We start from the raw sequence: 23,566 nt of genomic DNA, 5'->3' as shown, positions 1-23,566 counted from the left end.
TCCTTCTAAACAGAATGGCTGTTTCACCTAGCAGTCCAACACATTGTAATGTTGTTCCTTCTAAACAAAATGGCTGTTTCACCTAGTAGTCCAAGACAGAAGTAGGTGGTCAGTAATGGTTCTTGTTTTACAATTAAGCCAACTGGTTCAGTAAGTCTCAGATTGCATCTAAGATATGTGACTTGAAGGTTATTCCTGAAACAGTGTCCATCCATTTCCAAAAGTGAAAACCCAGCCCACATTTAAGAGTAGATACTTGATGTGTTTGTAGACCAAAGAGTGATAAGTTATGAAGAGAACAATGTGGAAGTTGATTCCATTGTCTTCGTTCTTCCATCCATCCTTCAGCAGCCAGCCAGTCAGTCTCCCCTTGATTCATCAACATCCTGCAATGTCATATTTCGACCAGCAGAAGTCACTGATTCCACTATCTGAATTGTATCACTGTTCAAAGGCGCCTATGTCTTATCCAAGGTTCTTCCTCCATTTCATGGCTTGAGGTAAACAGACATACACATGCATGGATCCAGAGTATTATTTTATTAAAGCCTTTTATAAAACACATCATCCACAGGCTGATAGTCTTCCATGGTCCCATTGCAAAGTCAAGTCCTTTGGAATACGTATAGGAGATACTAGATCTTTCCACGGTCAAAGAAAGCATGTTTCCTTTTGCATAGAAACACTATAATGTTCTCTTATAAGACACTGAAGAAGAATAAAACATCTAAAAGCCCTTTCATGGTTCTAGAACTGTTGTCCAAATAAGCACAACTTTGGCGGTGGGGCCTGCCTCATTGGACACCCAAGTGGACTACCAAAACAAATGGAACCCACCTCCATCATTGGCAGGGAGATAAGAGAGGAGGCTGCAAATAAATATAAACGGGAAAATTGACATGCAATCGTCACAATAAATGATGAAATAAAAAAAGCGCTATGATGAGGTGATGCAGGAGAAGGACGACTTTGTGACCTATAACACCTCCTTCTTCCATGGATCTTCTGGCTCTCCAGTCTTTGATTACCTTGGTCGAGTGTTCGGCATGCATACTGGTGGCTTTGCCTATAAGGATAAGCGAACACAGATCACAGAGAGTGTTCTAGAGTACGCCCTCCCACTGCTCACCATCTTACAGAACTTTGTCATCCGTTTGAAGGAGGACAACAATCAGGCAGTTTTGAAAAGAGTTCATGAAGAGGCACAGAACAACCTCTTCCTGTTTGAAGCTCTTTTCAAGACAGATGGTGATGAGCCTATGGATGAGTCCTAGGAGATTGTTGCAAATACAGTTAAGTCCTGGGAACAACACAACAATGCCACCCAGTGGTTGTCAGTATTTATGTTCAACCATTGCACTAGTGCCTTTCGGGCATTTTAGGGTATTGATAGATGACCTGTTCTCAGACAAATGTACATGTTTTTTTAAACATTTTGTATTGTTTTATTTCTCCATGGTCTGCTGTAATTCTCATCACTGGTTCCTTATTATGTCCTCTGCAATTCTGTGAAGCAGGGCTTTCTTTGAAAAAATAGACTTTGGTCTCAGTGGGTCTTCCCTGCAAAAATAAACGTTTCAGTAAATAAATAGATGAAGACAACTACCTGGATCAGATTGCAACAATCAAACTATTGTTTTATTGTGTTCTACATTTTGATGACTTGATTCAGTTTTCATCACTTGTCTTTGCTTTAACTTGTCTCAATAGATCATGTTGAATAGAGTAATAGCTCAATACTTTTGTACTCTTCTTTGTAGTTGCTCGACCAACTCATCAGTTGAGTCGGTTCGATTCCCGGGACCACCCATAAGTTAAATTTTTTTTATTTTTTATGTTATGCATGTATGACTGTAAGTCTCTTTGGATAAAAGCATCTGCTAAATGGCATATTATTATATTACTTAATGGACCCGTCATTTTGCTTTCTTGGTTTGACAGCTTGTAAAGGTTCATCATGAGTACAAGGTGGTAACTGTTATTACATTGGCACACTGTATCATTTAGAAATTGTTACAAAGTCATGAAATGAAAACAACCATGCATAAAACCAGTGACAGACTAATCAATAAATATGTCGACAATTACAGCTTGCTTATTGCTTCTTATTGCAAGTGGACCACACAACGGTGTGTCTGATCATTTAACCGGCACAGACCATGGAACTTGAGGAGAGAGAAATAACGTGAATCCGTCACGTGATCTAATGTCCTGGCTGTAGAGCTTGTGATTTATATAGAAATATTTCTATGGTGATTTAGCCCTCAACCTACAGCAGAAGAGGCAACCCTCTCTTCAACGTTAGATTGGATGGTCTGCTCCAAACAGTACAGGGTGAGACAGTGGTACATGACTTTTACATAATCTAGTTTCAGTAAAGTGATAAATTAACAGAATAGTATGAAATATAATGCATACAAATATCATGTCGCTTTTTTTAGACAAGAATAGAACAGGAAATTATTGTTATTAATGACAAGTAGTTCAACGACCATTAAGTCAGACTTTATTTATTTTGGTGATGTGTTTTTAAAAACCAAAAGAGAATGCACTTGATAATCTAAGCGATTTAAAAAAAAAAATAGATTTAAAAAAGTTCAACATTTCTTCTCATCAATCACATCTGGATTGATCAGTTTTGCTTATTTCCTGATCATATCTAAGAGAAAAGACAACATAGCCTGGGCCTACTGTATTGGCTGACAAATGACAAGCCTGGCTGCAATTAGGTTGTTCTCCTCTGGTGCAGATTTACAATCCCACAGATATGAGCTTCATTACTTACACACATCAAATACCACACAAATCAAGCACTGTTCAAATAAAATACAATTTATGTTCAATATCAATGACAAGTCGCAATGTGCAGAGACGGAGTCATCACAGATTTCACCTGCAGAATTTTGATAGGACAGTGATGTGAAGAGGAGTTTTGATAGGACAGTGATGTGAAGATGAGTTTTGATAGGACAGTGTTGTGAAGATTCCCAGGAATATAGACAGCATCTGGAGTGGAGATTCTCGGAGGCTGGTGGATTCTGTGGTTGTCAACAACAACAACAACAAGAGGTCATTCATCTCATCCACATTTCATTTCCACAATGGTTCATGCTTACTTCATTAAATCTTACATATACAGTATGCAGTACTCGGCCTGGGCGGTATATCATATTTGACTATATACCGGTATTGATGCACAGACCGGTTTGGGTTTTTACGTTACCTTCTATAACGGTATTTCAACGTTAGGTTTGTTAAATTGATACGCTATTCCGCCGTGTGTAACGTCCGTTTTTATACTTTCCTCCGCTACTTGAGTCGTCTCTCTCCTCTCCCGCTCTCTCCACACAGATCTAGCCCCGCCCCCTGTCACTCAAGTAGCGCAGTTGTTGCTCGACCAGGAGGAGACCACTTCCCTCGTCTTGCGTTCAGACTGCATGGTCAATACAGCACATTGCAACAAGAATTCGATGACAACTATGCTGGCTGTTGTATAATTCCACTATTAGTTTGTGTATCTTACTGTTTGCAAACGGCTAGTTTTGTCTTTTCTTAGAAAATTGTGGCTAAAATAAATTGTTAGCCGCTAATCGCTAGTTGGCTAAACGTCAGGCCAAACGTAGCTAGCTAATACAGGCTGGTACCAGTGAAGGTGTTGACCTAAATCAGCATGTTGTTTGTGCAACAGTATCTTCTAAATCAAAGAGGAATTACGCAAAGCATGAATATGTTAGCTACGTGAAGTAAAGAGAAAACATTTCATGTAGCCAAAGATTATAGGGTGCCGCCTGAAAACACTGACCAACACTTTGGTTCCTACCCTGTCAAACAACACTGTATTCAAAGTGCCCACTATTATATTCTAACTACAGAATTAGAAGAATCATTCTATTTCCATGATTCCAACAGTTCACCCAGGTGTTTTGATCTAAATCGCAATATTTGGTAAAAAATAAGGCTGCGATTGTTTGCCCATATCTTGCAGCCCTACGTGGCAGTGTGGAAATTATCTCAAATGAGGAAATGCAGAAATGTATGAACGTACTGAAGATGGTTATTTTTGGTTGAAGTTTTATTGAACAGTATAAACCAATCAGAATGGAGAAAAACCCATTGAAATCACTTAGAATGTATGTGTTGCCTCCCTAGGGATGGGCATTTGAAATGATTTCACTATTCAAATAATATCATGCATTTTTTTCAGCTGTCCAGATAGTGGTTGTTAGGGTGCTATTCAGATATGTGTTTTTGGCTAACAGTAGCCTGGCTAACAGCAACAGTGTTTTGTCTAACAGTAGCCTGGCTAACAGCAACAGTGTTTTGGCTAACAGTAGCCCGGCTAACAACAACAGTGTTTAGGCTAACAGTAGCCTGGCTAACAGCAACAGTGTTTAGGCTAACAGTAGCCTGGCTAACAGCAACAGTGTTTAGGCTAACAGTAGCCTGGCTAACAGCAACAGTGTTTAGGCTAACAGTAGCCTGGCTAAGAGCAACAGTGTTTAGGCTAACAGTAGCCCGGCTAAAAGCAACAGTGTTTAGGCTAACAGTAGCCCGGCTAACAGCAACAGTGTTTAGGCTAACAGTAGCCCGGCTAACAGCAACAGTGTTTAGGCTAACAGTAGCCTGGCTAACAGCAACAGTGTTTTGGCTAACAGTAGCCTAGGCTAACAACAACAGTGTTTAGGCTAACAGTAGCCCGGCTAACAGCAACAGTGTTTAGGCTAACAGTAGCCTGGCTAACAGCAACAGTGTTTAGGCTAACAGTAGCCTGGCTAACAACAACAGTGTTTAGGCTAACAGTAGCCTGGCTTACAGCAACAGTGTTTAGGCTAACAGTAGCCCGGCTAACAACAACAGTGTTTAGGCTAACAGTAGCCTAGGCTAACAGCAACAGTGTTTAGGCTAACAGTAACCTAGGCTAACAGCAACAGTGAAAGAGATGTCATAGAACTGATTCTGTTTCAAAATACGTTTTCTGGTGAGTGTTTTGCATTGATCTGTGTCAGTGTTGTGGTCTGTAGACTAACCGCTATTTGAAGTGGGGAAGATAGCACACCATTGTCAGGGTTGACCGGAGGGCCATTAAGCGCTATGATAGTAAAATGCCTTTTCATGTAAAATGAACCCACATCCCATGAGAGACAAATGAGCTTGAAGATATAACAATGACTATGTCCTCAGAACTGTAGGCTCCATTTAAAGTGGCCCAACTGTAAACAACGTTCTGTCAAAGCCACGTGACGTCTGAAGCAGCAGTAGCTCAATGCGCCGTACATAAACACTGCATTCTAAAGTTTGATGTTTTATTAAATTAAGCATTTCAAATGTTATGGTATATCCTTGTGTGTAACAATGTAACATGGATCATTTAATTTATTGTTAAAATAACCGCGCTCATCACTACACTACTCACGAAGCACATTTAGAACTTGTATTATTAGAAAACATCAAATACCGTCAACAATACTGTGATATGATATTTTGGCCATATCACCCATCCCTACCATATCACCCAGCCCTATCTTATCACCCAGCCCTACCATATCACCCAGCCCTATCTTATCGCCCAGCCCTATCATATCGCCCAGCCCTATCATATCGCCCAGCCCAATCATATCGCCCAGCCCTATCATATCGCCCAGCCCAATCATATCACCCAGCCCTACCATATCACCCAGCCCTATCATATCACCCAGCCCTATCATATCACCCAGCCCTGTCATATTGCCCAGCCCTATCATATCACCCAGCCCTATCATATCACCCAGCCCTATCATATCACCCAGCCCTGTCATATCACCCAGCCCTATCATATCACCCAGCCCTATCATATCACCCAGCCCTATCATATCACCCAGCCCTATCATATCACCCAGCCCTGTCATATCACCCAGCCCTGTCATATCACCCAGCCCTGTCATATTGCCCAGCCCTATCATATCACCCAGCCCTATCATATCACCCAGCCCTATCATATCACCCAGCCCTGTCATATTGCCCAGCCCTATCATATCACCCAGCCCTATCATATCACCCAGCCCTATCATATCACCCAGCCCTATCATATCACCCAGCCCTATCATATCACCCAGCCCTATCATATCACCCAGCCCTGTCATATCACCCAGCCCTGTCATATCGCCCAGCCCTATCTTATCGCCCAGCCCTATCTTATCACCCAGCCCTATCATATCGCCCAGCCCTATCATATCACCCAGCCCTGTCATATCACCCAGCCCTATCATACCGCCCAGCCCTATCATATCACCCAGCCCTATGCAGTTCTCTATACAGTAGTACAATAAAAACCATCAGTGGTTAGTAACCAAAGCTAAAGAACTGCCATATAAATAGACTGTTTCTCTACAAATGAAATGATCAGACATACACACCTGCAGGGATGAGCACCGAAGCCTCACATATCTGGTTCTGTAGAGGAAATAGGAAAGGTTGCTTTCTGTCAGTCAAGGGCACTTCTATATATATATATATATATTATGATTAACTCTCACTCACACACTCACACACACACACACACACACACACACACACACACACACACACACACACACACACACACACACACACACACACACACACTCACTCACACACACACTCACACACACACACACACACTGAAGTCAGATTCTGAAAGAGGGAACGTAGCAGTGTGTGTGTGTGCGCGCTCACCCCAGGTTTGGAACGTAGCAGTGTGTGTGTGTGCGCGCTCACCCCAGGTTTGGAACGTAGCAGTGTGTGTGTGTGCGCGCTCACCCCAGGTTTGGTCTTGAGGTTCTTCAGGTGAGGGACTCTGCAGGTGTACACTAACTACTAACTGCTACTAAATACTAATTATAAACTGGGTGACAGACGTGGTATATTTAAGAAATAAGGCACGAGGGGATGTGGTATATGGCCAATATACCACTGCTAAGGGCTGTTCTTAAGCACGACGCAACGCAGAGTGCCTGGACACAGCCCTTAGCCGTGGTAAATTGCCCATATACCACAAACCCCAGAGGTGCCTTATTGCTATTATAAACTGGTTACCAATGTAATTAGAACAGAGAAAAAATATGTTTTGTCATACCCATGGTATACGGTCTAAACTGGGTGGTTCGAGCCCTGAATGCTGATTGGCTTACAGCCATCATGGTATATCAGACCGTATACCACGGGTATGACAAAACATTTATTTGTAATTCTCTGATTACGTTAGTAACCAGTTTATAATAGCAATAAGGCACCTCGGGGGTTTGTGGGATATGGCCAATATACCACGGCTAAGGGCTGTATCCAGGCACAACACAACAAACAACCCTTAGCCGTGATATATTGGCCATATACCACAAACCCCTGAGGTGCCTTATTGCTTAACTATACTAGTAACACACCCCAGGTGTACTCCTCTAACTACTAACTATACTAGTAACTCACCCCAGGTGTACTCCTCTAACTACTAACTATACTAGTAACTCACCCCAGGTGTACTCCTCTAACTACTAACTATACTAGTAACTCACCCCAGGTGTACTCCTCTAACTACTAACTATACTAGTAACTCACCCCAGGTGTACTCCTATAACTACTAACTATACTAGTAACTCACCCCAGGTGTACTCCTCTAACTACTAACTATACTAGTAACTCACCCCAGGTGTACTCCTCTAACTAACTATACTAGTAACTCACCCCAGGTGTACTCCTCTAACTACTAACTATACTAGTAACTCACCCCAGGTGTACTCCTCTAACTACTAACTATACTAGTAACTCACCCCAGGTGTACTCCTCTAACTACTAACTATACTAGTAACTCACCCCCAGGTGTACTCCTCTAACTACTAACTATACTAGTAACTCACCCCAGGTGTACTCCTCTAACTAACTATACTAGTAACTCACCCCAGGTGTACTCCTCTAACTACTAACTATACTAGTAACTCACCCCCAGGTGTACTCCTCTAACTACTAACTATACTAGTAACTCACCCCAGGTGTACTCCTCTAACTACTAACTATACTAGTAACTCACCCCAGGTGTAGGTCTTCAGATTCTTCAGGTGGCGGACTCTGCAGGAGTACTCCTCTCCGCTGGCTGGTGTGAAGGCAACACTCTTGGTGAGGTGGAACTGCCAGCCCTGTTCGAAGGCCAGGTCTGTCTGCTTGGCGTCGGGGATCTCCTCGCCGTTCTGCAGGAGCTGGATGCTGATGTCAGGGGGGTGGAAGCCACTCACGTGACAGATCAGGGTGTTGTCCTTCCCATAATCCCCTGGGTTACGGCTGTACACCTGCACCTTGGGGGGAGCTACAGGAGGGAGGAGGGAATGGTACACAGTCAGGCAGTCAGGTAGTCAGGTAGGTATGCAGACAGAGACACACACACACACACACACACACACACACACAGTATCACAAAAGTTGATTCTTATTCTCACTATAAAAATAAAATAGTCTCTGCTCAATTTACATTTGCTTAAAAGCGTAACCCATGTAAAGTACAAATTTGCTGTCGACTTAAGACATAAGTTAAGGAAATATATAATTGTTTTCACGAACGTCGTGGGTGAGGCCTTTCAAATGAAGTTCGTACACAAGACAATCCCATCAACAGGCGAATTAATCATAAAGACCAAGTCATAGTTGTGACACTCTGGCTCCATGGACTTTATTATTGAGCCAGGGTTGTTCATTTTTCATTTTGGGTGTATTTCTATGTTGGATCTAGTTGTTCATTTCTATGTTTGGTTTTGGTGTTGTTTAAGTCATATGACTCCCAATCGGAGGTAACGAGTGTCAGCTGTCGGCTCGTTATCTCTGATTGGGAGCCATATTTAAACTGTGTGGTTTCACCTTTGTTTTGTGGGTTTTTGTTCCTGTACAGTATTTGTAACTGTGGACTTCACTAGTCGTCTTGGTTTATTGTTTTTGTCGTTCGTGTACTTTTCTCAAATAAAGTCATGTTCGTTCAACGCGCTGCGTTTTGGTCTCCTTCGCTCATTGACGACCGTGACAGAAAAACCCACCTTAAAAGGACCAAGCAGCGCGTCCAGGAGCAAGACAGCTGGACATGGGAGGAAGCGCCGGGTAAGGAGAGAACGCTGGTGGATGTCCTCCTCGGCTGGGGACATATTACGCAGGAGGAGGCCGTCCGGTACCGGAGGGCGATGAAGGGGGAGAACCTGGCAGGAGAGGAGCAACGGCATCGGCAGGGCCATTGTCGGAAGGACGAGAGGCAACCCCAAAAAGTTTTTTGGGGGGGGCACATGGCTTGGGCGGCTGGGCAGCAGGAGGCTGTCACAGGGCTGACGGAGGCAGAGAAGGGGGCGAATTCAAAGGGCAACCAGGTTCACGGGGTCACTGGCCAAAGTAGGGAAAGGAGATGTAGAGGCACGGCCCAGGGGTACTGGGGTGTATTACCAGTCCGGTCCGGCCCGTTCCAGTTCCCGGGGTAGAGCCAGTGGTGTGTGCCTCCAGTGCGGTCCGGCCTGTTACGACCCCCTCGCACCAAGTGTACGGTGCGCGTCTCCAGCCCGGCCCGGCCTGTTCCGGCCACTCGCACCAAGGATACGGTGCGCTACGCCAGCCCGGCTCGGCCTGTTCCGGCCACTCGCACCAGGGATACGGTGCGCGTCGCCAGCCCAGCCCGGCCTGTTCCTGCTCCACGCACCAGGGATATGGTGCGCTTCGCCATCCCGGCCCGGCCTGTTCCGGCCACTCGCACCAGGGATACGGTGCGCGTCGCCAGCCCAGCCCGGCCTGTTCCTACTCCACGCACCAGGGATACGGTGCGCTTCGCCAGCCCGGCCCGGCCTGTTCCGGCCACCCGCACCAGGGATACGGTGCGCGTCGCCAGCCCAGCCCGGCCTGTTGCTGCTCTCCGCACTAGGCCTTATGTGCGTCCCCCAGGGTCCAGCATGCCCTGTTGCTGCTCTCCGCACTAGGCCTTATGTGCGTCCCCAGGGTCCAGCATGCCCTGTTGCTTCTCCCCGCACTAGCCCTGTGATGCGTGTCCTCAGCCCGGTACCTCCAGTTCGGCACCACGCACCAGGCCTACGATGCGCCTCAGACGGCCAGAGTCTGCCGCCTGCCCTACGGCGCCTGAACTGTCCGTCTGCCCAACGCCGTCTGAACTGCCCGTCTGCCCAACGGCGCCTGAACTGCCCGTCTGCCCAACGCCGTCTGAACTGTCCGTCTGCCAAGCGCCGCAGGAACTGCCCGTCTGTGCTGAGCCTGCAAAGCCGCCCGTCTGCCATGAGCCTTCAGAGCCGTCCGCCAGACCGGAGCCGCGAGAGCTCTCCGCCAGACAGGAGCAGCCAGAGCCTTCCGCCAGACAGGATCAGCCAGAGCCTTCCGCCAGACAGGAGCAGCCAGAGCCTTCCGCCAGACAGGATCAGCCAGAGCCTTCCGCCAGACAGGATCAGCCAGAGCCTTCCGCCAGACAGGATCAGCCAGAGCCTTCTGCCAGACAGGATCAGCCAGAGCCTTCTGCCAGACAGGATCAGCCAGAGCCTTCTGCCAGACAGGATCAGCCAGAGCCTTCTGCCAGACAGGATCAGCCAGAGCCTTCCGCCAGCCAGGATCCGCCAGAGCCGTCCAGCCAGGATCCGCCAGAGCCAGCCATCCAGGATCCGCCATTTAGTCAGGTACTGTCCCTTAGCCCAGTGCTGCCCCTTAGTCCGGTGCTGCCCCTTAGTCCGGTGCCGCCCCTTAATCCAGTGGGGTTCAGTTGGGGGGTGGTCATGTGGAGGGGGCTACGGAAGCGGATAGTGACTAAGGTGGGGTGGGGACCACGACCTGGGCCAGAGCCGCCACCATGGACAGACGCCCACCCAGACCCTCCCTAGACTGGTATGCTGGTGCGCGGAGTTCGCACCTTTAGGGGGGGGTACTGTGACACTCTGGCTCCATGGACTTTATTATTGAGCCAGGGTTGTTCATTTTTCATTTTGGGTGTATTTCTATGTTGGATCTAGTTGTTCATTTCTATGTTTGGTTTTGGTGTTGTTTAAGTCATATGACTCCCAATCGGAGGTAACGAGTGTCAGCTGTCGGCTCGTTATCTCTGATTGGGAGCCATATTTAAACTGTGTGGTTTCACCTTTGTTTTGTGGGTTTTTGTTCCTGTACAGTATTTGTAACTGTGGACTTCACTAGTCGTCTTGGTTTATTGTTTTTGTCGTTCGTGTACTTTTCTCAAATAAAGTCATGTTCGTTCAACGCGCTGCGTTTTGGTCTCCTTCGCTCATTGACGACCGTGACAATAGTTTTACTTTCCTTACATTCTTTTGCGTTTATGTTCACCAACACGACGCAGAAAGCAACTACGAACAAAACCGTTTTCATGATTTATTTTTCCCAAGTCTTTCCAATGCTGAAAAATATATCAAACTGCACCAAAACAGACAAGTCGCAAACGGTGAGATGAAACTGAAAGTAAAATAGATATTTTACTGCGACGCAGTGAAGCCGCACCCACTTCGATTTATGCACCAATTGAAAATCCTACTTCACAGTTGCTATGTCGTCTTCTCTAGATGTTTCTTTAGGAAGCCTGATGCAGTCAGTTACAAAGTTGATGCAGTCTTCATTTTATCAGTTACAATGTTGCACACGTAATGCATTGAGAGAAAGTATGGTGAAAGGCCATGTACAGTATAGCCATAATAAAGTATGGTGTATGTACACTGAACAAAAATATAAACGTAACATGTAAAGTGTTGGTTCCATGTTTCATGAGCTGAAATAAAAGATCCCAGAAAATGTTCCATACGCACAAAAAGCTTATTTCTCTCAAATGTTGTACACAAATTTGTTTACATCCCTGTTAGTGAGCATTTCTCCTTTGCCAAGATAATCTATCCACCTGAAAGGTGTGGCATATCAAGAAGCTGATTAAACAGCATGATCATTACACAGGTGCACCTTGTGCTGGGGTAATAACCCCTCTAACCCTAGGAAGCTCTTTGCCACCTTCTCCTCCCTGCTGAATCCTCCTCCTCCTCCCCCTCCCTCTCTGTGGATGACTTCGTCAACCATTTTGAAAAGAAGGTTGACGACATCCGATCATCATTTATTAAGTCAAATGACACCGCTGGTCCTGCTCACACTGCCCTACCCTTTGACTTCTTTCTCCCCTCTCTCTCCAGATGAAATCTTGCGACTTGTGACGGCCGGCCGCCCAACAACCTGCCCGCTTGACCCTATCCCCTCCTCTCTTCTCCAGACCATTTCCGGAGACTTTCTCCCTTACCTCACCTCGCTCATCAATTCATCCTTGTCCGCTGGCTATGTCCCTTCCATCTTCAAGAAAGCGAGAGTTGCACCCCTCCTCAAAAAACCTACACCCGATCCCTCCGATGTCAACAACTACAGACCAGTATCCCTTCTTTCTTTTCTCTCCAAAACTCTTGAGCGTGCCGTCTATAGCCAACTCTCCTGCTATCTCTCTCAGAATTACCTTCTTGATCCAAACCAGTCAGGTTTCAAGACTGGTCATTCAACTGAGACTGCTCTTCTCTGTGTCACGGAGGCTCTCCGCACTGCTAAAGCTAACTCTCTCCTCTGCTCTCATCCTTCTAGACCTGCTGCCTTTGATACTGTGAACCATCAGATCCTCCTCTCCACCCTCTCCAAGTTGGGCATCTCCGGCGCGGCTCACTCTTGGATTGCGTCCTACCTGACAGGTCGCTCCTACCAGGTGGCGCGGCTAGAATCTGTCTCCACACCACATGCTCTCACCACTGGTGTCCCCCAGGGCTCAGTTCTAGGCCCTCTCCTATTCTCTCTATACACCAAGTCACTTGGCTCTGTCATATCCTCACATGGTCTCTCCTATCATTGCTACGCAGACGACACACAATTAATTTTCTCCTTTCCCCCTTCTGATAACCAGGTGGCGAATCGCATCTCTGCATGTCTGGCAGACATATCAGTGTGGATGTCGGATCACCACCTCAAGCTGAACCTCGGCAAGACGGAGCTACTCTTCCTCCCGGGGAAGGACTGCCCGCTCCATGATCTCGCCATCACGGTTGACAACTCCGTTGTGTCCTCCTCCCAGAGTGCAAAGAACCTTGGCGTGACCCTGGACAACACCCTGTCGTTCTCCGCTAACATCAAAGCGGTGACCCGATCCTGTAGGTTCATGCTCTACAACATTCGCAGAGTACGACCCTACCTTATACAGGAAGCGGCACAGGTCCTAATCCAGGCACTTGTCATCTCCCGTCTGGATTACTGCAACTCGCTGTTGGCTGGGCTCCCTGCCTGTGCCATTAAACCCCTACAACTCATCCAGAACGCTGCAGCCCGTCTGGTGTTCAACCTTCCCAAGTTCTCTCACGTCACCCCGCTCCTCCGCACACACCACTGGCTTCCAGTTGAAGCTCGCATCTGCTACAAGAACATGGTGCTTGCCTACGGAGCTGTGAGGGGAACGGCACCTCCTTACCTTCAGGCTCTGATCAGACCCTACACCCAAAAGAGGGCATTGCGTTCTTCCACCTCTGGCCTGCTGGTCCCCCTACCTCTGCGGAAGCACAGTTCCCGCTCAGCCCAGTCAAAACTGTTCGCTGCTCTGGCACCCCAATGGTGGAACAAGCTCCCTCACGACGCCAGGACAGCGGAGTCACTGACCACCTTCCGGAGACACTTGAAACCCTACCTCTTTAAGGAATACCTGGGATAGTATAAAAGTAACCCTTCTACCCCCTAAATAAAAATAAAAAGCATAATAAAAGATCACCAAGAACACAGTGGCCTCCATCATTCTTAAATCAAATAAGTTTGGAACCGCCAAGACTCTTCCTAGAGCTGGCCGCCCAGCCAAACTGAGCAATCAGGGGAGAAGGGCCTTGGTCAGGGAGGTGACCAAGAACCCGATGGTCACTCTGACAGAGCTCCAGAGTTCCTCTGTGGAGATAGGAGAACATTCCAGAAGGACAACCATCTCTGCAGCACTCCACCAATCAGGCCTTTATGGTAGTGGCCAGATCGAAGCCACTCCTCAGTAAAAGGCACATGAAAGCCTGCTTGGAGTTTGCCAAAAGGCACCTAAAGACTCTCAGACCATGAGAAACAAGATTCTCTGGTCTGATGAAACCAAGACTGAACTCTTTGGCCTGAATGCCAAGCGTCACGTCTGGAGGAAGTCTGGCACCATCCCTATGGTGAAGCATGGTGGTAGCAGCATCATGCTGTGGGGATGTTTTTCAGCGGCAGGGACTGGGAGACTAGTCAGGATCGAGAGAAAGATGAACAGAGCAAAGTACAGAGAGATCCTTGATGAAAACCTGCTCCAGAGCGCTCAGGACCTCAGACTGGAATTAGGTATGCAGACAGAGAAACACACACACAGTCAGGCAGGTATGCAGACAGAGAAACACACAGTCAGGTATGCAGACAGAGAAACACATAGTCGGGCAGGTATGCAGACAGAGAAACACACACAGTCAGGCAGGTATGCAGACAGAGACACACACAGTCAGGCAGGTATGCAGACAGAGACACACACACAGTCAGGCAGGTATGCAGACAGAGACACACACAGTCAGGCAGGTATGCAGACAGAGAGACACACACAGTCAGGCAGGTATGCAGACAGAGAAACACACAGTCAGGTATGTATGCAGACAGAGAAACACATAGTCGGGTAGGTATGCAGACAGAGAAACACACACAGTCAGGTAGGTATGCAGACAGAGAAACACACACAGTCAGGCAGGTATGCAGACAGAGACACACACAGTCAGGCAGGTATGCAGACAGAGACACACACACAGTCAGGCAGGTATGCAGACAGAGACACACACAGTCAGGCAGGTATGCAGACAGAGAGACACACACAGTCAGGCAGGTATGCAGACAGAGAAACACACAGTCAGGTATGTATGCAGACAGAGAAACACATAGTCGGGTAGGTATGCAGACAGAGAAACACACACAGTCAGGTAGGTATGCAGACAGAGAAACACACAGTCAGGTAGGTATGCAGACAGAGAAACACACAGTCAGGCAGGTATGCAGACAGAGACACACACACAGTCAGGTAGGTATGCAGACAGAGAAACACACAGTCAGGTAGGTATGCAGACAGAGAAACACACAGTCAGGTAGGTATGCAGACAGAGACACACACACAGTCAGGCAGGTATGCAGACAGAGACACACACAGTCAGGCAGGTATGCAGACAGAGACACACACATACACACAGTGTATCACAGAATTTATGTCATATTCTTACTCTAAGGAAAATAGTCATCTCTCTGCTCAGGTAAATGTAGTTGAAGTTTTCAAGATCTTGATCTCATTGATTTCAAACGAACTGGTTAAAATCCTTAAGAGTCTATTTACGCAATCGTTAATCTGAAACCCTCTGTAGTGTCCGAACCATTTGGCTACAAACTATTACGACCCCTCGGTGGAAAGGGGAGACTCTCACCAACACGTTATGCTCTATGACCCCTCATAAGTGTCATGGGACTCTTCAACCCATACAAACAAATGGAAGTATGGAGGTAGTTTTGTGCCAAAAACATGGGGTTAAATACGTCCCCAAAAAAGTAAATATTTCCTGAGCTCTCTTATATCTCCAAGATATAAAACACACTTCAAAACCTTATGATTTATTTTGAGACTTTTTGCCTTTTATGAATGTGTTATTCAATGCGTTTGTCAGGGGGAAAAGTTTATCAAATAAAAATAAAGTTGCCTAATACTAGGCTTATTGGTCCTCTGTAGCTCAGCTGGTAGAGCACAGCGCTTGTAACGCCAAGGTAGTGGGTTCGATCCCCGGGACCACCCATACACAAAAAAAAATATGCACGCATGACTGTAAGTCGCTTTGGATAAAAACGTCTGCTAAATGGCATATTATTATTATTGTTCACTTAAAACACAGTTAAGGAAATATATCATTGTTTTCACGAACGGCACGGGTGACACAGACAATGTCATCAGTAATCGTGACGACAAAGTGATATCCGCTTTACTTTATCTACTTACATTCTTTTGCGTTTATGAACCCCAGGATGACGCAGAAAGCGACCACGGACAAAACAGTTTTCATGATTTCTTTTTCCAAAGTCTTTCCAATGTAAAAAATATATATAAAACTGCGCCAAACAAAAACAGACTTCGCAGCTGATGTCGATGAAAGTGAAAGTAAAATTACTGTTTTCCTAAAACATAGTAAAGCCGCACCCCCCTTCGATTGATGCACCAATTGAAAATCCTACTTCACAGTTGCTATGCAGGCTTCACATCTCGATGTTTCTCTAGGTTGATCCAGGGTCGTCACTAGTTAACACAGCCACAAAGTCATAATTATGGCTAAACCCCGCACATTTCCACAATTTATCTGATTTTAAACCGTAACCATAAGCACACTGCTAACTTTGTGCCTATCCTTAAACTGAGACCAAAAAGGTTACAGGGCTAAAAAGGACACTGCTTTTGTCAAATTAACGTCAGAATTGACTTTTCGTAGCAGGTTAGGAGAATTTACACAGCAGGTTAGGATAATTAACATAGCAGGTTAGGAGAATTTGGATAAGGTTAGGAAAAGGGTTAGTAAAATGCACACAAAAAAGCTGACCTGACTTTGATAAAAGCTGTATCCCTTCTAGCCATGACCAGGATAGTCAGTTACAAAGTTGATGTAATCTTCACTTTACCAGTTAAAATAATGGACATGTTTTGCATTGAGAGAAATAATGGCAATAATGTATACATGTATGATCTGAAATGTCAACATTGCATCATCACCCATTATAATGCTGTAGACTACAGCTCTGCATGCATTGCCTACCTGCCTTGACAATGTGAGTAGCTTATTACAAGTACATTACCTGATTGAATGATTTACTCATAATAACTTCTCAAAAATGACTTTTGAACATTACCGAGTCAGTCACAACAAGTCCTTACTTAGACATTTAATCAAGAAATACCAACGAATACAACATAAAAAAGTGCATTTTTGTTCAATGATTTTGTATTTCTTTAAATTAAAAACATTTAAATCAAATAGTTAGCCAATTAATGTAAATAGTTTACAATTTATTTTTTAATCAAACTCAACAGAACAGTGTTGTGTATCACACCCAAAGACAGAACAAACTAGTATTTTTTTTTAAAGTAAAGAAATTACAGTTCTCTACTTATCAAAAATATTCCTGTAAAAAGGCCCCATGTATTAGACTGTTGATAACTGGTAATTTACAGGAATGTTGAAGGATAGACAGAAGATGAGATGTTATGTTGATAAAAATGACTTCAAACCAAAAAGGACGTTGATATTTAAAAGTCACACAAATACATATCACGTGGGCCTCCTCTAAAATTATTTGGGCTTTAAAAAAATATATGTTGATCAAATATCTGACTTTACATTACACTGTTACCGATTTTTGCTTGTAGCTAAAACCACATTCAAATAGTGCAAGTTATGGAGTTTGTTTTATTTATTTCCATTTTTAGAAAAAAAGTATTCAAATCTAATGGTACCAATTTCAAGGAAATTAATGTTTTTTTAAATCCAAAAATAAAAACGCTTGATAAAGCCTTGATGATCGTTTATTAAAGAAGTGACTTAGATTGAGAGAATGTGCATCAGCAGTGTTGCTATGTCAATAAAGAATCGCTTGCCCAAAATCGAATAATTTTGTGTTTAGTAATAATTTTCAATTAGAAACCCTTGAAACTGGCCCCTTGGGTTACCAAAAATGAAAACTAAAGCCCATGTTGAGAGGGGAAGTTAGTTATCTCAGCACTAGTGTAGGGGTGGTACGGATTGGACGGCCACAGATAGAATGGCACCCTGTTAAGAAAGAAGGGTAAAGGTGTGAGTTTTAGTTCTGATTTAATCTAGTTACAGTTAATCTAATTAGATACAGTTTCAACAAATAAATCAATATATGCATGCATGACTAAGTCACTTTGGATAAAATCATCTGCTAAATAGCATATATTATTATTATGAATACATATAAATAAATTCAGCAGAATACCTACCAGTAAGTCCTGATCCTGATCCTTACATATCAGCCTCTGGAGAAAAAAACACAACAACACAGAAAGCACTGTTATACATTCAGACTTCCACTAACTAAATGTCTACATGGAATCAGTCTTGTTACTGTAACTAAACCGCTCATCCATTGGTATCCAAATCAACTACCACATAATGCACCTAGCTCTCCAGGGCCCTGTCCAGAAACAACCCCTGTCCTTCCTCCTTAGACACTGAGATCTGAGAGGATTGGCCAGTCAGCTCATGACTGCTGTACTAGCCCACTGTATTCAGCATCATTGTAATCCATTACGATTTTATATTATTTTTATATCTCGTGCTCCTCTGCTGCAAAAACCAAATTGCCCTCTCTGGGACAAATAAAAAGTGGAAACTTCAACTTGAGTTGTAGTCAATGTGGCACGAAAATTCCATCTAGTCAATCAGAAGGAAAAGGTTCAACCTAAACCAAATTCTTTCAACCTCTCCACAAGTGATTCTAAGGGGTAGGGGGCTTCTGTACAGGGCCCAGGTCTAGTGGTTGGCTTCTGCAGGTGAAAGTCACACATAAACGCAGGAGCCAGGGTTAATCAAGGAGGTGGAAATACTAAAGTAACTCACCCCAGGTGTACTCCTCTAACTACTAACTATACTAGTAACTCACCCCAGGTGTACTCCTCTAACTACTAACTATACTAGTAACTCACCCCAGGTGTACTCCTCTAACTACTAACTATACTAGTAACTCACCCCAGGTGTACTCCTCTAACTATACTAGTAACTCACCCCCAGGTGTACTCCTCTAACTACACTAGTAACTCACCCCAGGTGTACTCCTCTAACTACTAACTATACTAGTAACTCACCCCAGGTGTACCCTCTAACTACTAACTATACTAGTAATTCACCCCAGGTGTACTCCTCTAACTACTAACTATACTAGTAACTCACCCCAGGTGTACTCCTCTAACTACTAACTACACTAGTAACTCACCCCAGGTGTACTCCTCTAACTACTAACTACACTAGTAACTCACCCCCAGGTGTACTCCTCTAACTACTAACTACACTAGTAACTCACCCCAGGTGTACTCCTCTAACTACTAACTATACTAGAAACTCACCCCAGGTGTACTCCTCTAACTACTTACTAACTCACCCCGTGTACCAACTACTAACTATACTAGTAACTCACCCCAGGTGTACTCCTCTAACTACTAACTATACTAGTAACTCACCCCAGGTGTACTCCTCTAACTACTATATACTAGTAACTCACCCCAGGTGTACTCCTCTAACTACTAACTATACTAGTAATTCACCCCAGGTGTACTCCTCTAACTACTAACTATACTAGTAACTCACCCCAGGTGTACTCCTCTAACTACTAACTATACTAGTAACTCACCCCAGGTGTACTCCTCTAACTACTAACTATACTAGTAACTCACCCCAGGTGTACTCCTCTAACTACTAACTATACTAGTAACTCACCCCAGGTGTACTCCTCTAACTACTAACTATACTAGTAACTCACCCCAGGGGTACTCTTCTAACTACTAACTATACTAGTAACTCACCCCAGGTGTACTCCTCTAACTATTACTAGTAACTCACCCCAGGTGTACTCCTCTAACTACTAACTATACTAGTAACTCACCCCAGGTGTACTCCTCTAACTACTAACTATACTAGTAACTCACCCCAGGTGTACTCCTCTAACTACTAACTATACTAGTAACTCACCCCCAGGTGTACTCCTCTAACTACTAACTATACTAGTAACTCACCCCAGGTGTACTCCTCTTACTACTAACTATACTAGTAACTCACCCCAGGTGTACTCCTCTAACTACTAACTATACTAGTAACTCACCCCCAGGTGTACTCCTCTAACTACTAACTATACTAGTAACTCACCCCAGGTGTACTCCTCTAACTACTAACTATACTAGTAACTCACCCAGGTGTACTCCTCTAACTACTAACTATACTAGTAACTCACCCCAGGTGTAGGTCTTCAGATTCTTCAGGTGGCGGACTCTGCAGGAGTACTCCTCTCCGCTGGCTGGTTTGAAGGCAACACTCTTGGTGAGGTGGAACTGCCAGCCCTGTTCGAAGGCCAGGTCTGTCTGCTTGGCGTCGGGGATCTCCTCGCCGTTCTGCAGGAGCTGGATGCTGATGTCAGGGGGGTGGAAGCCACTCACGTGACAGATCAGGGTGTTGTCCTTCCCATATTCCCCTGGGTTACGGCTGTACACCTGCACCTTGGGAGGAGCTGATAGTAACACAAAAGGAAAGGCAACAGGGAGATTCATAGGTTTTCATTAGTTGAAGTTGTATTATGCCATTTGCAGGTATTTGAATACATAAATATATTAATTGACATTTCACACAGGTATGCTATATATTTTCACCAAGTTATTACCTAGTGAAGTACACTTAGGGACAAAGGTCTATGAGTTATCAGCCATTTATGATGGGTCTGACCCATACTGGCTGCCAAAGACAGCAACCATTTCAAATCAAATTGTATTTGTCACATACGTGTTTAGCAGATGTTATTGCGGGTGTAGCGAAATGCTTGTGCTTCTAGCTCCGACAGTGCAGTAATATCTAATTTATGATGGCCCTGACCCATAATGGCTGCCATAGACAGCAACCATTTCACTCAAAGTGAAAGTAAAATCTGGAGGGGATTTCCAACCATAACAAAATGTGACATCATGTCATTGTTGGCCTACACCAGGTAAGATATAACCGATCTACTGAAACAATCACTTATATTCTGATCAAGGTTAAAAACTTTACATTAGGTGACGTGTTCAACACACATCTCACAACAGTGTACATGCATGCCAGCAAATAGTTGAGGCCTACATTAAAAATCAAGGATTAGGATGTAGAAATAATGATTATCTATCAAAAAATGGCAAAGGGTTCATTCAAATTATTTAGGTAGGGCTCAAGGTTTTGGTGTATTCCCTCCCACATGACATGATCATCGAAGGTAGGGTTTACTACAAGAAAGTGTTTTATAAACTCTAAAAAAAAAAGTAATCCATTTTGTATAGAAATAAATATCCTAGTAAAAAACGTTAAAAACTAAAATATAAACAGCCTACAAACAACCTGATGGCAAGAAATCGATAATGCCATGCATTTCCAAACGTTGCGTTGACTTTATAAATCAAGATACTTACATTCTTTGGACTCCACAGCGCTGTAAATGAGCCCAAGTACAACGATTGACAGAATAGACTTCATTTTTTTTTGGTCTAATCCGTAATTATTCGTACTCAAATAAACCAGAGAATGGCTAGCTGTCTGTCTGAACCTGGCTGTAGAAATAACCTAACTGAAAGTATGTCCGACAGTCGTATAAATGCTCTCTAGGACCGCCTCTTCTCTCTTTTTTAAAAGCCAATCAAAAATTGTGTATTTCAGTTGCTAGGCTAAAGAAAGTGGCACAGGTTAGATTGTTTATTGGGGAGGACTATAGTCTGGAAATAACCTGAAATCCAGGTGAGTTACCATCATCGCACTTTCGATTTAACATGGATGTCATGAGATAATGTTATTTCACTTAGCATCCATTTTGAGAAGAAAAAAATAAATAGAATAAAATAGAATAGTAGAAGTGCTAGCTTTTCAATATTTTATGCCTCCATTTATCTAATATATTAGTAATTACAGTGAAAAGCTGCAATAATGGTTACACACCATTACAGAATACAATATTACAATGCATGTATGTCTTTAAAAAAATATACGTGTATTTCTAAGGTATTTTCTGATTTTTTTTTTTTAACAAAGAGAGCGGGAGGATAACCGTGGGGAAAGATATTTTGTGTCCGCCAGTAGGACGGATTTGAACCCATGCCGACGGTACGGTTAAGACCATTAGACCACCCTAGGACACAATACACATACCAATTTGAGTTTCAACATAAAGTTGAGCATAGTCTACAGTCGTGGTCGAAAGATTTGAGAATGACACAAGTATTGGTCTTCACAAAGTTTGCTGCTTCAGTGTTTTTAGATATTTTTCTCAGATGTTACTATGGTATACTGAAGTATAATTACAAGCATTCCATAAGTGTCAAAGGCTTTTATTGACAATTACATTACGTTTATGCAAAGAGTCAATATTTGCAGTGTTGACCCTTCTTTTTCAAGACCTCTGCAATCCGCCCTGGCATGCTGTCAATTAACTTCTGGGCCACATCCTGACTGATGGCAGCCCATTCTTGCATAATCAATGCTTGGAGTTTGTCAGAATTTGTGGGGTTTTGTTTGTCCACCCGCCTCTTGAGGATTGACCACAAGTTCTCAATGGGATTAAGGTATGGGGAGTTTCCTGGCCAAGGACCCAAAATGTTGATGTTTTGTTCCCCGAGCCACTTAGTTATCACTTTAGCCTTATGGCAAGGTGCTCCATCATGCTGGAAAAGGCATTGTTCGTCACCAAACTGTTCTTGGATGGTTGGGAGAAGTTGCTCTCGAAGGATGTGTTGGTACCATTCTTTATTCATGGCTGTGTTCTTAGGCAAAATTGTGAGTGTGTAACGATCCCGGCAGTCTGAGTCGGGTCCTGTCTGGTGACTAGTTTTTCTGTTCGTGATCTCCAGTTTCCCGAGGGTTCGGGAACGCTCCGGGGAGCTCTCTTGATTTCCGCACCTGCATCCCATCAGCAATCTGCACACCTGGTCCTGATCATCACCCTTCTTAGGCTCTGGCCTAACATCCAGTTCCTGCCGGATCGTTAGCCATGAACAGTAGGTTTACCAGAGTATCAGTCTTTGAGCCTAGCGTTAGTTTTGTTGTTTTTGCACCGTGTTGGTTTGTTGCTTACTTACCCCCGTTTTGTTCCATCTGCAGTCACCCGTCCGGAACCTTCATCCAACCTCTGCCTGGTGGTCGGCGGCTGCCGACCCAGGATGGGATCAACCACTGCACCCCCAACAACTAATCAACGCCGCCCGCTCTGTTCCCCGGATTATTCAGCATCACTCTTGAATTTGTAATAAACACTCACCCGTTTCAACTTACCTTGTCCTGGTCTGCTTCTGGGTTCTGGCTTAGCAACTCGTGACAGAACGATCCGCCAGTAATGAACCCAGCGGACCTGGACTCTGTTCGCCATGCCATTACCCATCAGGAGAAGATGTTGGGCCATCATAGCACGGTACTACAGGAGATCGCGTTGTCAGTTCGGAACCTTTCTACCGGTCTGACGGAGGTCCAGAACCAACGCAAGTTTCCGGTGGAGGATCCACTACCGGTTTCACCCATCTCGCCTGCCGCTTCTGGAGCTGTGTCCTTCCGTGAGCCCGAGGTTCCGACGCCGGATAGATATGAGGGGGAGCTGGGAAGATGCCGTTCCTTCCTTATGCAGTGTGGATTAGTGTTCGATCTACAGCCCTACTCTTATGCCACAGACAAGGCTAGGATAGCCTTTGTGATTGCGTTGCTGCGTGGTCGAGCGCTGGAGTGGGCTTCAGCCGTTTGGGAACGACAAGACCCCTGCATGGCTTCATACCAGGGGTTCA

The 23,566-nt window shown here is 44.6% G+C and overlaps 2 protein-coding genes across 4 annotated transcripts; both read right to left on the bottom strand.

Moving 5' to 3' along the window:
• Positions 1–2,816: 2,816 nt before the first annotated feature.
• Positions 2,817–16,162, bottom strand: LOC121560570 (beta-2-microglobulin). Of its 3 annotated transcripts, none has more exons than XM_041873513.2 (4): positions 16,007–16,162; positions 8,036–8,308; positions 6,393–6,429; positions 2,817–3,038 (listed from the first exon to the last, which is right to left on the bottom strand). In XM_041873513.2, exons 1-3 carry the CDS (start codon positions 16,068–16,070, stop codon positions 6,416–6,418), a joined length of 351 nt encoding a protein of 116 aa, XP_041729447.1. In that variant the 5' UTR covers positions 16,071–16,162; the 3' UTR covers positions 2,817–3,038; positions 6,393–6,415. The 3 variants fall into 3 exon arrangements, with proteins under 3 accessions (XP_041729447.1, XP_041729448.1, XP_041729449.1); XM_041873514.2 differs by lacking the exon at positions 16,007–16,162 and adding an exon at positions 11,283–11,384; XM_041873515.2 differs by lacking the exons at positions 2,817–3,038; positions 16,007–16,162 and adding exons at positions 3,366–3,433; positions 11,283–11,385.
• An 879-nt stretch (positions 16,163–17,041) lies between these two features.
• On the bottom strand, positions 17,042–21,381 carry LOC121555433 (beta-2-microglobulin). Its single transcript, XM_045216958.1, has 4 exons — positions 21,218–21,381; positions 20,020–20,292; positions 18,017–18,052; positions 17,042–17,822 (listed from the first exon to the last, which is right to left on the bottom strand). The coding sequence occupies exons 1-3, from the start codon at positions 21,279–21,281 to the stop codon at positions 18,039–18,041; spliced, it is 351 nt and encodes a 116-aa protein (XP_045072893.1). The 5' UTR covers positions 21,282–21,381; the 3' UTR covers positions 17,042–17,822; positions 18,017–18,038.
• Between the last annotated feature and the right edge of the window lie 2,185 nt (positions 21,382–23,566).

This window comes from Coregonus clupeaformis, unplaced genomic scaffold (genome assembly GCF_020615455.1).
Source record: "Coregonus clupeaformis isolate EN_2021a unplaced genomic scaffold, ASM2061545v1 scaf0872, whole genome shotgun sequence".
NCBI lineage: Eukaryota > Metazoa > Chordata > Actinopteri > Salmoniformes > Salmonidae > Coregonus > Coregonus clupeaformis.
Note: the sequence above shows the minus strand (reverse complement) of the source record. Positions and strands in the feature narration are given on the sequence as shown.